The 12,090-nt window shown below is 33.7% G+C and overlaps 1 protein-coding gene across 1 annotated transcript in view; it reads left to right on the forward strand.

The window, feature by feature from the left end:
- Positions 1 to 12,090, forward strand: part of CFAP46 (cilia and flagella associated protein 46) — a 71,273-nt gene that overhangs the window by 7,237 nt on the left and 51,946 nt on the right. Inside the window, exons 7-15 of the mRNA XM_088520008.1 lie at positions 613 to 707; positions 1,542 to 1,649; positions 2,650 to 2,749; positions 4,831 to 4,929; positions 6,197 to 6,387; positions 8,197 to 8,425; positions 9,501 to 9,621; positions 11,013 to 11,136; positions 11,891 to 12,021. Coding sequence (XP_088376134.1) covers positions 613 to 707; positions 1,542 to 1,649; positions 2,650 to 2,749; positions 4,831 to 4,929; positions 6,197 to 6,387; positions 8,197 to 8,425; positions 9,501 to 9,621; positions 11,013 to 11,136; positions 11,891 to 12,021 — 1,198 coding nt within the window. The remainder of the gene's footprint in view (positions 1 to 612; positions 708 to 1,541; positions 1,650 to 2,649; positions 2,750 to 4,830; positions 4,930 to 6,196; positions 6,388 to 8,196; positions 8,426 to 9,500; positions 9,622 to 11,012; positions 11,137 to 11,890; positions 12,022 to 12,090) is intronic.

A 12,090-nucleotide genomic window follows, 5' to 3' on the forward strand; every position in this document is an offset into this window, starting at 1 on the left:
CAGGCTTTTTCTCCATTAGGACAGGCTGAAGAGGGGCAATCATACTGCTTGCTTTGTTAGGCTGTGGAAGGTGATTATTATGGCTGTCAATGCAAGTCAGAATAAAAGATTATCATGCATATGTTTAATATGTAACTGTAAAGTTAAATAGATGTAACCACTGGTTTTTATATATTTTACTATAAAATGAAAATATATTATAAATATATATTAGAAAATATAAATATATAGAATATGTATTTCTATTATTAAATATATTTTTGTTCCATTCAATTTATAGTTGCAGCTACATTTCATATAGCTGGATGAGATGATCCCAGAATGAGTGCTATTCAAAAGTGTGATTAAAAGTGCATTAGTTAGAACTTTAACTCACATGCTAGTTCCTCACTGAGATTTCTGTTAATATTTCTGATCCTCAATTTGTGCAAACTAGTATAGCTCTACTTGGTAATGTTCTCTGTGGGATATATGCAGAGCAGCGCAGGCTGTCATAACAGTTTCAGTGTTCTAAAGTCCATGAAAACAACAAACTTGCTTTATTTTATACCCGCTATGTCTTTCCTTTGTAGTTTTATTTATTATATTAATAATCTAATTATTATTTTTTAGGTATATCACCAACTAATGGATATTTCCCAGGTAGAGAAGGAAATAAAAAAATCCATCTATTTATCTATTATTTATAAAATGCAAATGATAAAATTGTAAGTATTAAAATCTTTCCTTTTACTTGAATTTTGGTACTTGTTGCTACCAAATGTAGAGTTGGATTCTGGTGTGTCTTATTTCAGTAGAAAAATCTACTACAAAGATTGTTGTCTAAGGGAAACCTAGAATTACCGTTTGAATAGTCCAGCATGGAAAACAACCTCAGTTTAAAGGTGAAATAGTTGTTTGGGAATATGTGTAATAGGGTGTAAATTGTACTGAGATTCTAGATTAAAATAAAGATTGACACTTTGTGTCCATGAAACTGCACTTCAGTACTCGCCGTGCATAAGAGAGTGAAGATGACATGGGGAAATCACACCTAAAGTACAATGAACGAGCCACAAGTGTGAAACGTAACGTAATCCTTTTTAAAAATTATAAACTTCAAAGCTATGAAGTAATTATGAAAATTAGACTTCATAACAAAATACTCCCTTTGTTTTATCAGAGTCTCGACACCTCCTCCTTCTAAAGCACTCATTCTGTTTTTGTAAAAGTGAAATAATTTATGTCAATATTAGAAGAAAGGAGTTCAGCACATCATTTTCCTTGTTTTTATATTAAAATGTACCACATGAAATATTAATTCTTATTCTGGAGTGTTCTTGGTTGATATCTCTCCATAGCTGAGTGGCTTGTTGAGAATACTCTAAGCAGGTATTGCTGACTTTCTTTGTTGTTGTTGTTTAATAATGCAGATATTCCACTTAAATGCTCTAAGAATCATCCATTGTAAAATTATGATTTTGCGTCAAAAATCTGAAATACAAAAAAATGCAATACAAAGTATTGTCTTGTGAAAAATTATGATCAATAATATCTTGCAGGCAGTGGCACACAAATGACTTTCCAAGTGACACCACCACAAATCTGAATTCTGTATATGAGCTTATGAAACGATACGAGGTATCTCCAGAATTTGATCTCAATAAAAAGTGAGTTTCATTTGTCACAGCCCCCTGAAAGCTGAATTTTAACCTGCTTCTCTCTGTGTTGAAGTAATTGACAAAATTCCTGTTGACTTTGAAGAAAGTGAACTTTTTAAACTAGTTTGTATTTCCTTAACATTTAGGTGATATATAAAATGGTAAAGGTCCTATAAAACTAAAGAGTCCCAGATTAAATAGCTTGTTCCACGTAATTGTTTGTACACAAACTGTTAATTTTTTCTTTAACCTTTATTTGTAGATAAAAATCTTAGATTCTAATCGGATAGTGTCTTTTGGTTTGGACCTTGATTCTTTTTAGCCTCTTTGGGCCCTTTGCAATTCTTCAGCATAATTTTCAAATGCAGGAAAAAAACTGCATTCTCTATTCTACTAGTTATATCAAAATTGTTTCATATGAAAGTAATATTACATTTTTATGCAAGATCAATCTTCTCTGACTGTATCCAGGTATCTTATTGCTTCTCCTAGTGGAGACAATATGCTATGTTTATTTGGTTGTTAATTGAGATTCTTAGCGTTTAAAACCTAGTCTCCTTCTGTGCGTGGGGTGCATGTTCTTACTCACTAAACAGTTGAGCATTATTACCTTACTGTATTAAGATGTGTGTCAGTTGACAATATTGCATTTGCAGAATTAACAGCAATTTAACTTTTGTTGACTGTTTCACTCTCTTTTTATTGAATGTGTTTCATTCTTTCTTTATTTTTTTCTTCTTCAGAAACAGTTTTTCCAAAACTGTATTAAAGTCTACTAATTTTCCCAAAACAGATTTGTTTGTCATTTAGCCATCTTTAATGTTTTACTGTAAGCTTTATTGATTGTGAGCACTGTGAGTATTAAATCACATACCCTCTGATATTCTGATGACTTCAAGGGTCCCAAATATATTGCACTGATAAGGTTATTTTCATATAGCAATTTTCTGTCAAAGAGCAATATCAAGTTCATTAGATTCATTTGAAGTGACGTTTTTCTGTTTTGAAGGATACCTTTGGTTCTGGAATTGGCTCGTTTTTCTGTGAAATCAAACAGCATCGAGCTTGCTTATAATTGTATACTTGATTTGAAGAGAGCTGGCATTACTGTAAGTATCAAAACTAGTGTTTAATTGTTCCATCATAATTATAAGTTAATAATAGTACTGATGGTTCTGGTATCTGTTGTACATTTGTTTAATGCTAATTGATTAATAATGGTTACTTGCAAAACTGATCTATTTGTAAACTTGAGAAAAGATGGTCAGGGTAGAGTATAAGCAGAGCAGAATAATTATCAGTAAATTTTTGCAAATAAATATTAATTCTGAGCTTCTATCTGTATATTTTTCATTATCTTCTGTGGAATGCTTTGAATGAAATTAGCTAGTGAGTGGGAATTTAAATATTACTTGTAGCTTTTGAAGATTTAACAAGTCCATCCACTGAGATAGTAGTCAGTCACTGGGACGTAAGCTCTAAAAGCTGTTCATGTTACGTGCATTCACTTTGATCTTTATCAATACAAAATCAACCTTGAGAAATGGCATGTGAATCCTCATTTTGATGATGAGAAAAGAGATCATGTGTCTGGACCACTGTTAGGGAGCTAGTGGATAGAGCATGAACAATAGTCCCCAAGTTTCTCAAAAGTCAGAGTTGCCACAGTTGATCCTTGGCTGAAAAGAGTAATCCAGAGATGGGCCTCAAATTGAACTCCTTGATCTTTCCTTTCTGTGGATTTATTCTGATAGCACTTCTTCCTGCACATTTCCTTTCTTTGCTTTGGTGGTAATATTTTCTTTTCCAGCAAGTGATATTTGATTTGTTATATGTTAATATTTCATACGTGTTATAATCTTCTGTCATATTTATATTATAAAGATTACTAAATGGGAGTTGTGTGGTCTCCCCTATAAGTGGTCCTCACTTGGTTGTTTCTTTGCTTCATCTGGATCTAAGCTTTTTTTTTTTTTTTCTGTTCCTTCTTTGCTGAGAAGCAGACCTATTCACCATTGTATTCAAAGAATACCTAAGATTTTCAGACATTGTGAGCCCTATGAGTGAGCTTTTACTTGCCCAAAATGCTCATGCATGCAAATGTACTGTAAGTGGCAAATACTGTCAAATACATCACTCTAACTTCTTACAATAATGCTCCTACTTTCAATAACTTAAAACTTCAGTAACTTTTATAGGCATTGCATATCCTCACTGAGATTTCCCATTCCAGATGCCTTCCTCAATCTCTCTTCTTTTCTTTTTTCTTCTCTCTGAAAAATTCTGCCAAATCTAAGGTTACACAATTCCATAGTATTAGGATGGAATGTATTTTTAAATCCTCTAGGTGAAGAATTTGCAAGAATTTGGTTTGCATATTTGTATAGTCAGCAATAGCAAGTATCTCTTCTGTGACAGCAGTAGGAGAGGTTTGCTTCTGTTTCAGCATTCCAGTTCTTTGCCTTTTGCCAAATGCCATCAGATTTTTGAGTTATAGCATAGATTCTGTCTATATATATGTACACACTGTTGTCTTTTCATCATATTAGAAGTACTGCATTCATTTAAGTTTTACAAGATCTGTCATCTGTTTTCCAGTCATAGAGAGATAGTAAAATATCAAAGATCTCACAGAATGATTGGAAAACAGTTCATAAAGACTGATGGAGATATTCTCTGGCTTTCTTTACTGCTCCATAGGAAACTAATTGTGAAGTATCTGAGATAATACATTCTTGTAATTTGTATGATTTAATAGGTAGAGCTTTCCTGAAGTGTTAAAAATCCCACCTTTTTTACTTAGAAGTTACATGATCTGTCAAGATGATCCCTGACTCAGCTGTTTCCGGTTTATTCCAATTATGTATCTCTTTAATAAGCAATAATCTGCTGGAATGGAGATCAAATTATAGTATCATAGGAGAAGTCAATTGTACACTGTATTTCTTAATGCAAGGCTAGATATGAACAACTTAAAAAAAAAAGTATTTTATATAATACAATATATTTTGCAACATTGACTTAATTAATGTGACTAATCTTTAAACAGCAAATTCTAACTGTATTTCACTTTTCCAGTTAAGCTAATACAGTGAGATTTTTCAGTAAGAAAGTAAAATGATGTTTTAGTATAATCACTTGTTCCTTTTAATTCATTAAAAATAACATTTTGTATATTAATGTTTCATAGAATCCAGGGAGACTTATTGAAATACAGTGCTTGGAATATGAATATGAAGTCCAGAAACTCGGCACTGAAATTATGACTTATACCAAAGGAGTTGTTGAGGTATGTTCTTTAACACTAACTTAGAAACATGCAAGTTTTTTAAACATAGGAAATTGTATTGAACTTGTATTTTAATTCTATTTTGCTGTAGAAATTACTTTATATACTTTTAACTGGGCTGCCAAGAAGAATAGTGGGAAAAGTAAGCCTCCCTTAAGAGTTCAGTTTGATGAAGAGGGTCATAAATACATTAGTTCACAAGGAACAATTTGGCAGGAGTGAGGTGTGCAAAGGCAGTACTCTATTGTTTTCATGTTTTCTATTTACAGAAGATGTGTTAATGCATATTATGTGGAATATCATACAAATTTTTATTTCATAGAAATACAGGTTGTTCCTGAAGCTTTGTCACATGGGGGAGGATTTTCTTAGACTTCTAGTCAGATCATTTTGTTATGATTCAGAGAATCAAAATTGAGAGCTCAAATTGATATTATGAATGAGTTTGGATAGATGCCCTCAGCAAGCACTTCATAAGAGCTAATAGAGATACCTGTAGTTTCTGAAGCAGAAACTGAACATGCCACATGGAAATGAATAGTGTTAGTAACTTCATGTTAGTGCCTGAAGTTACTCTTCTGTATTGGTGTTCTTATTTTGGGATGCAGAAAAGCTGGTCACCTTTCATATTTTCCTATTTTGTATTTTCATGTTCTCATTCATTCTTCAGATTGTGAAAGAGTACTAATATGCTTAGATAAAATGTAGGACATTTAAGTATTTCTGAATGTTCCTTCATGGTATATGCAGCTGTTTCTGGTTTATTTATTGTGTGACCTTTATGAAGAATGTAATAATTAATATCTGCTAACTCAAGTAAGGATTTTGCTTTCAAATTTAATAGCAAAATAGTTTAATTGACAGTATGTCAAGATCTATTTATATTATTTTTTCACTTGCTACACTATATTCGTAGCTTATTACCTAAAAGAAAGTCAAAGACCTCTAAATTCATAAATAATTCACAATTACCAATTCCTATTTATCATTAAAAAGAGGGAATAGCTGACAGTCTTCTGCCTGAAATACATAGTTGTGTCATGGAGTACCTAAAAAAAAATCCTTAATTACCAGTGTGTAAGACTTAAAATAAGTAAGCAAGCAAAGCATGACATAGAACTACACTAGCTGTTTGGGGAAGGCTCAGGAATTTGCACGCTGCGGGGTGGTCTTCTGTTGAAAACAACCCTAAGATTGTTTGAAGGACCATGTAAGAAGTCATATTTATTAAATGCAGTCTATGTTAATTAATTTTTCCCTTGCGTAGGCTCAGCTGAAATCAATTAAAACACTTGAATTAATCCTGCTACAAGCAGTTCGATTAGGAGATCCCAGTGTAATGCAGGTTGTCTGTACTACCCAGTGGAATCTGTGCTTGCCGCTGCTGCAACACAGTTTGCATCAACGTGTGCGAAAGCCACTGCACTCAGTTGCCAATGTCCTAGAACAGATTGACAGGTAACTTTCTATGCTATACTTTTTTAATATATATGTATATACTTTGAAAGCTCTAATGACTGAAGGATAATATCGACCTGGATGGGCTAAGCCCTTTAAACATAGTATCAAACTCATTTTAAAGCACAAGCTATATGATAGTAATTTTCCAAAAATTTTCTGGTAGTTAGTAATATATGCATATTGGATACATTTCCGCATTCATCGTGTGAAGGTAGGTTTCTTTCAAGCAAAATTTCCCGTTGTTTAATGGCGTACAGCAAATATCATAGTTAGAAAGCAAAAAATACTGTATGTAATCAAAATTATGTGAAAAAAATGCAAAGCTGCAGAATGAGTAAATAGGCTGGAATATGGTCTAGATCCTAGTATTAGCATGACTTTTTCTGGTCATACTGTAAAGTACAATTAATTGATTTTTGGGAAATATCAGGACTTCTGTATTATATATCAAAAAAGATATTACTTGCAAGAAAGCATTTTCTTTAACTTCTGTGATACTTGTTTTTAATTGAAAAACCTACTGTATTTAATAATTGTTTTAGATTCGTCATCCTCTGAGGTATTTCCTCTTATAATGCCCTAGATTAGACTGTATTTAATCTTAAGAACACAAATAATTTCTTTTTTTTTTTGTCATTTTGAGTGGAATTAGTGAGCCTGAGTACCTGGTTCTTCATTAAATTTGGACTTATACTTTGGCTGCTAATTCCTAAGAACAAAGATCATACTTTTGTGGTAGAGCTACTATTATAATGGGTATGGTGTCTCATTTGAGCAGAACACTAGGTAGCTTCTCATAAAGATATTTACGGAGTAGTGAGGACTGTATTTTCAGTGTTTTTAAAATATAATCTTTTAGTTATAAAAAGCAGAAACAGAAGCCTGAATAAGCAGCTCTATACTGGCCAAATAAAATCACTTTTTTGTATTTCTGTGCTGTTATTGAAGTATTTATTATATTTTACAGAGAAGGAATGCAGTGGCAACGTTTGTGGCTTTGATTATCAGTCACTTTTCCCTGTTATTTGCCTGCCTCATCAAAGCCCTTCATTTTTGCTTTGGTTGTCAGAGGAATTGTAACTAGCTTAGGCAGCAGCATAAGGGCAGTACTTGCTGCTCAGTCAAGTTAGCTCTAGTGTGGATGTGCATGATGTTTGTTATAATACCCCAGAGCCCTTGAACTTTCCTGTGTTCTGTCATTTGGAACATCACTTTCATTTATCTGATTCCTGATTTCTCTCTGGAAATCAACTCAAGTAACAAGTGCTCCACTGCTGCCACGAATAGGGGCAGAACATGAGTAGGTAGCACTGTGTCCTTGAGACTGGAGATTACACAGCCCTCATCAAAAACACGTTGACTTCATAGAGTGATGTCAGCAATGTGTGGGCTAAGATGCAGCCTGTAATGAGTGTGCACACCTATAGTGAGGTGAAGCAGTGCACCATGCAAATTGATAAATTATTTTCAAAATCTGATACTTGATTAACGTGCCTAAATGGGAACATCTGAGTGACAGGTGCAATACTGAAGGAGTTCTGCTAATAATACATAAAGTCAGTCAGTTTACAAGATGCACTTCTCCTTAGCTGTGTTCTCTTGTGCAGAGCTAATGGAAGAAGAATACAGTTACATTCTCTTAATTCGTTAAGAAGACATGACAGTGAAATTAAGAGACAAGTTAAAAGGGGATTGTCTTTTGGTATGTGGCAGTTACTTTTAATCAGAGTCACACTTTCAGGTAGTTTTTATGTCTTAAAGAATTTTGGTTTGCCTCATTATGACATTTAAATTCTTATTCCTTAGCATGTTGATTTTGTTACGTTGCCAAGTTCACATGGAAATTGCTCGTATTGAAGAAGATGAAGATAGAATAGAGGCTGCCATAGAACATTTAGAGAAGGCTATACGTCTAGATAGCAATGGACAGTATCAAGAACATCTAAGAGTGACTTTCAACCGTCTTCGTTTGTGCACTATGCTATATACATCACCTGAGCGTCTAGAGGATCAGGCAGTAATGATGATTGAACAGGTAATCTTAAAGAATAAACTCAGTACCTGAGTTTTAAAGTCTTATAGACAACAGTTATTTGGTAGATATGTTTTTTGGTGGCACCAACATCCATTTGCATTCAGTAAATCAACATTGTTTTGTTGTCCTGACAAGCCCTATGACTCTGGTGTGGTGGTTACACCAGTTCATACTCTGAAGATTAAAGATTGGGATAGACATTTTTTTCCATTTGCATTCCAGGCTCATTTTTGAAAAAAAAAAAAAAAAAAAAAGTGAAGTTTTAATTTGCCACAGCTTTCATCTGCAAACGTAGCTCAGGTATTTATGGTTTTGCCCGTTTATATGCAGAATGCAGTTAAGATTTCGTTGCATGAGACAGCTTTTTTAAGGAGCAGTATCCAGAGAATTAAGTATCCTCACTGCCTTTGAATCGATTGGCATTATGTCAAATTTCAAATGAAAATGAAAGCAGAAATACTAGATTCTATAATGTAAAGTCCCAGTAAGAATCATGGCCAAGAATTACTCCATGTAATTCTGTTACGGTGTCTTTGCCCATGAGCGAAAGTCAAATGATTGTAAGTTGGCTAAAACAAATTTCTGATATATACAAATTCGGGGTTATTCACAGAAATTAAGATGTATTCTTTGAACTTAAAATTCAGTACTGTCAGTACCATTCAGTATTGTTAGGACAAATAAATAATGAAATTTTTGTCTAGTTTTTTTTTTTTTCATAAGGAAAATCTTCATAAGGAACTTAATCTGTTTAATTGTGTTTAATAAAAACACTTAGAGCCTCTGTAAATTCTGTTGGTTCTGGGTACCTTAGGAATTTTAATATTTTGTAGTAATTATCAGTTTTTGCACCACAGATGAGAATACTTTATTGCTGATTTCCAAATAAATATTTTTTGTCTACAGTTTTACGGTCACTTTTAACAACAATAATACTGTGAAGTACCAAATTCTATGATCTGCATTTTGTTATAATTAGTAAATGGGATATATAAATAGCAATTTAATAAAAATGTAGATACTACTCTAATAGGTCTGAAGGTACCTATAAGAATTAGCTCTTTTCTTCACACAGGCTAAAAAAGGAAAGCAGAAGGATAATGTGAGGAAAAAGAGGTCCCTTCTGGTAAATGCAGGTCTTGCACTAGCTCCTGATTCATTTCAAATAGTCCTGGATAGTGAAAATGAAGCTAAAGGTAGAGTATGTGCATGTGGCTAAAGAGTATGACACTTGCGTGTGTTTGCTGTGCCCAGTCCTGGAGGTGAGTCAGAAAAGCTAGTGGCAATGTAGATATTATAGTACCGTGTGGAGCGATAGTTCTGAATGCTGTGGCAAACTTCCTACTGACTTAATTAGGGAGCTGAGATGATACCATGATACTATAAAAGGAAATTATTTTATTTCCCCTTTTAACTCAGTTGAGTTTTATAGCATGCCACAAAATCACAGAATGATCAAGCTTGAAAGCGATCTTCGGAGATTATCTACTCCAACACTCCCTACACAAGCAGGGTTATGTGGAGCACCTTACACAGGATCACATCCAGGCAGTTTGAATATCTCCAAAGAAGGAGATTCCATTAACCTCTCTGGACAACCTCTTCCACTACTTTGTCTCCCCTGCCGTCAAAAAGAAGTTTTTCCTCAAATTCAGGCAGAACTTCATGTGTTTCAGTTTGTGGCCTTTGCCCCTTCTCCTGTCGGTGGCCATCACTGAAAAGCGTCTGGCCCCAGCCTCTTGACACCTTAAAAGTATTTGTACATATTAATAACATTCTCTTCAGTCTTGTCTTCTTTAATCTAAACAGGCCCCACTCCCTCAGGCCCTTCTCAAAGGAGAGATGTTCCAGTCTCCTCACCATCTTCATAGCCTTACATTAGACTCTCTCCAGTAGTTCCATGTCCCTTTTGTACTGGGGAGCCCAGAACTACACACAGTACTCCACACTAGGTGCAGTAATTTATTTTCTCTTTGTGGAACTCCTGAAGATATTCTTACCCGTTGCCATTGTTAAATGGTATTTTAGAAGTTTCACCTCATAATATTCTCTGTTAATTACCTACTACACTTTGTCTTCTTTATATATTATGGTTGCCTTTATGTTCTAATTTGTTTTTTGCTTGTGGATCCTGCACAGAGATTTAAGTAAGAATTCATGTTTTACTTTCTAAAACATGGATTATTTACATTCTTTATGCCACAATTTGAATGTTTAAGTGTTATTAAAATGCAGAAAGAATGTCAACTTTGTTACTATATCCATCTCCTGTTGATGGGAACTTGATTAGAGCAGTCTTCCCAGAAGAGTGATACTGGGGATGTTTTGGGACCAAACAGACATGACTCAGTTTCTGCTCATGACAGTTACGTTTGAAGATACAGACAAGCAAAATAGAGATGGATGTAGGGTTTTTTTTTTTTCTTTCTGTTTGTTTGTTTGTTTTAGGGAAAGCGTAAAGGACCAATCAAAGGACAATATTTCAAATGGTTCAGAAATGAGTTATGGATCCAAATGTATTCCCCTCATGTGCCTTTCAGCGATAATATTTCAAAATTGCCTTGAATTCTTTTTATCTTTTCTTAAGTTTTCTCAGGTAAAAGTAGGAGTCAAATAAGCTACCTCAGTGCAAAGGCACAACATCATATTAAAAGTGTGGAGAAAGTTGATGGACATTTGAAACGCTTAGGAAATGAAAATGACAAAGATAGGTAATAGAAAATAAATGTCACTTTTTTGTTGTTGTTGTTTAGAAATGTGTAAAGTAACTGTTCTTCTTAACAGCTGTTAAGGTCATAACTTGTAAGAGGTTTCAGTCAGACCTGGCAAAGCATTTAAGCATGCATGTAGCTCTGTGTCTGAATGCTTCCATTAAATTCACATAAGAAGTATAATCATATTCTTACTCTATTTCTCTTTTCTCTCTCACATGCACACATAAACTCATCTGTTCTATTGAAAAACATGCGTGAAAGAATTGGTGAATTAAATCGGAAATGCTGAATAACTTGATGTACAACTGAAATATTCCCCAAATGTCTCTCTATATCCTTCTGCAGAACTGTATGCTGTGTCTTTTTTAAGAACAATCCCATCTTTTTTTGGTCCTTATTGAGAACAATAAGAAATCAATTGTAGGAAGAATAGGTAGATAGGGCTATGCCCCAAACAAGTTTAGAAATTCTGGTATAGTTATTATCCAGCATAACATAAGCCAAAAGGATTTCTGTTTTAAAATGAATAGAGTAATTAATGGTTCTATTCCTTCTGTATTTTAATGGAAAGTTGGGCAGCAGTTTACTTCATTGCTGTTGCTATTCTGTGTAATAAATTTTATTAGATTTAAAATCTTGTTTATGTTAACCATCATAATTTACATATTTTTAATGGATCCTAAGATCTATTAAAAGTAATTCTTCTTATAAAATATCTTAAATAGTTTTATGTGTACCATTTATTTGACAGAATTAGACTTTGGGCAGATTTGGCAAAAGTTGCACGTAAACAAGGAGTGTGGGATGTCTGCCGCACAGCCTGCAGATTTTGTCTCCTGTATGATGATACTTTGTATAGAAAGGTAACAAAACTGAAAAAAAGTAAGTGGCCAAATTAATTTGAATGTTCTAAAGGGAACTTTTTTCTCTCCTTTATTAGAGTTACTTGAA

The sequence above is a fragment of the Tinamus guttatus genome, unplaced genomic scaffold (assembly GCF_059628265.1).
Source record: "Tinamus guttatus ecotype Peru unplaced genomic scaffold, ASM5962826v1 Tinamus_guttatus_pri_ptg000079l, whole genome shotgun sequence".
Taxonomy (NCBI): domain Eukaryota; kingdom Metazoa; phylum Chordata; class Aves; order Tinamiformes; family Tinamidae; genus Tinamus; species Tinamus guttatus.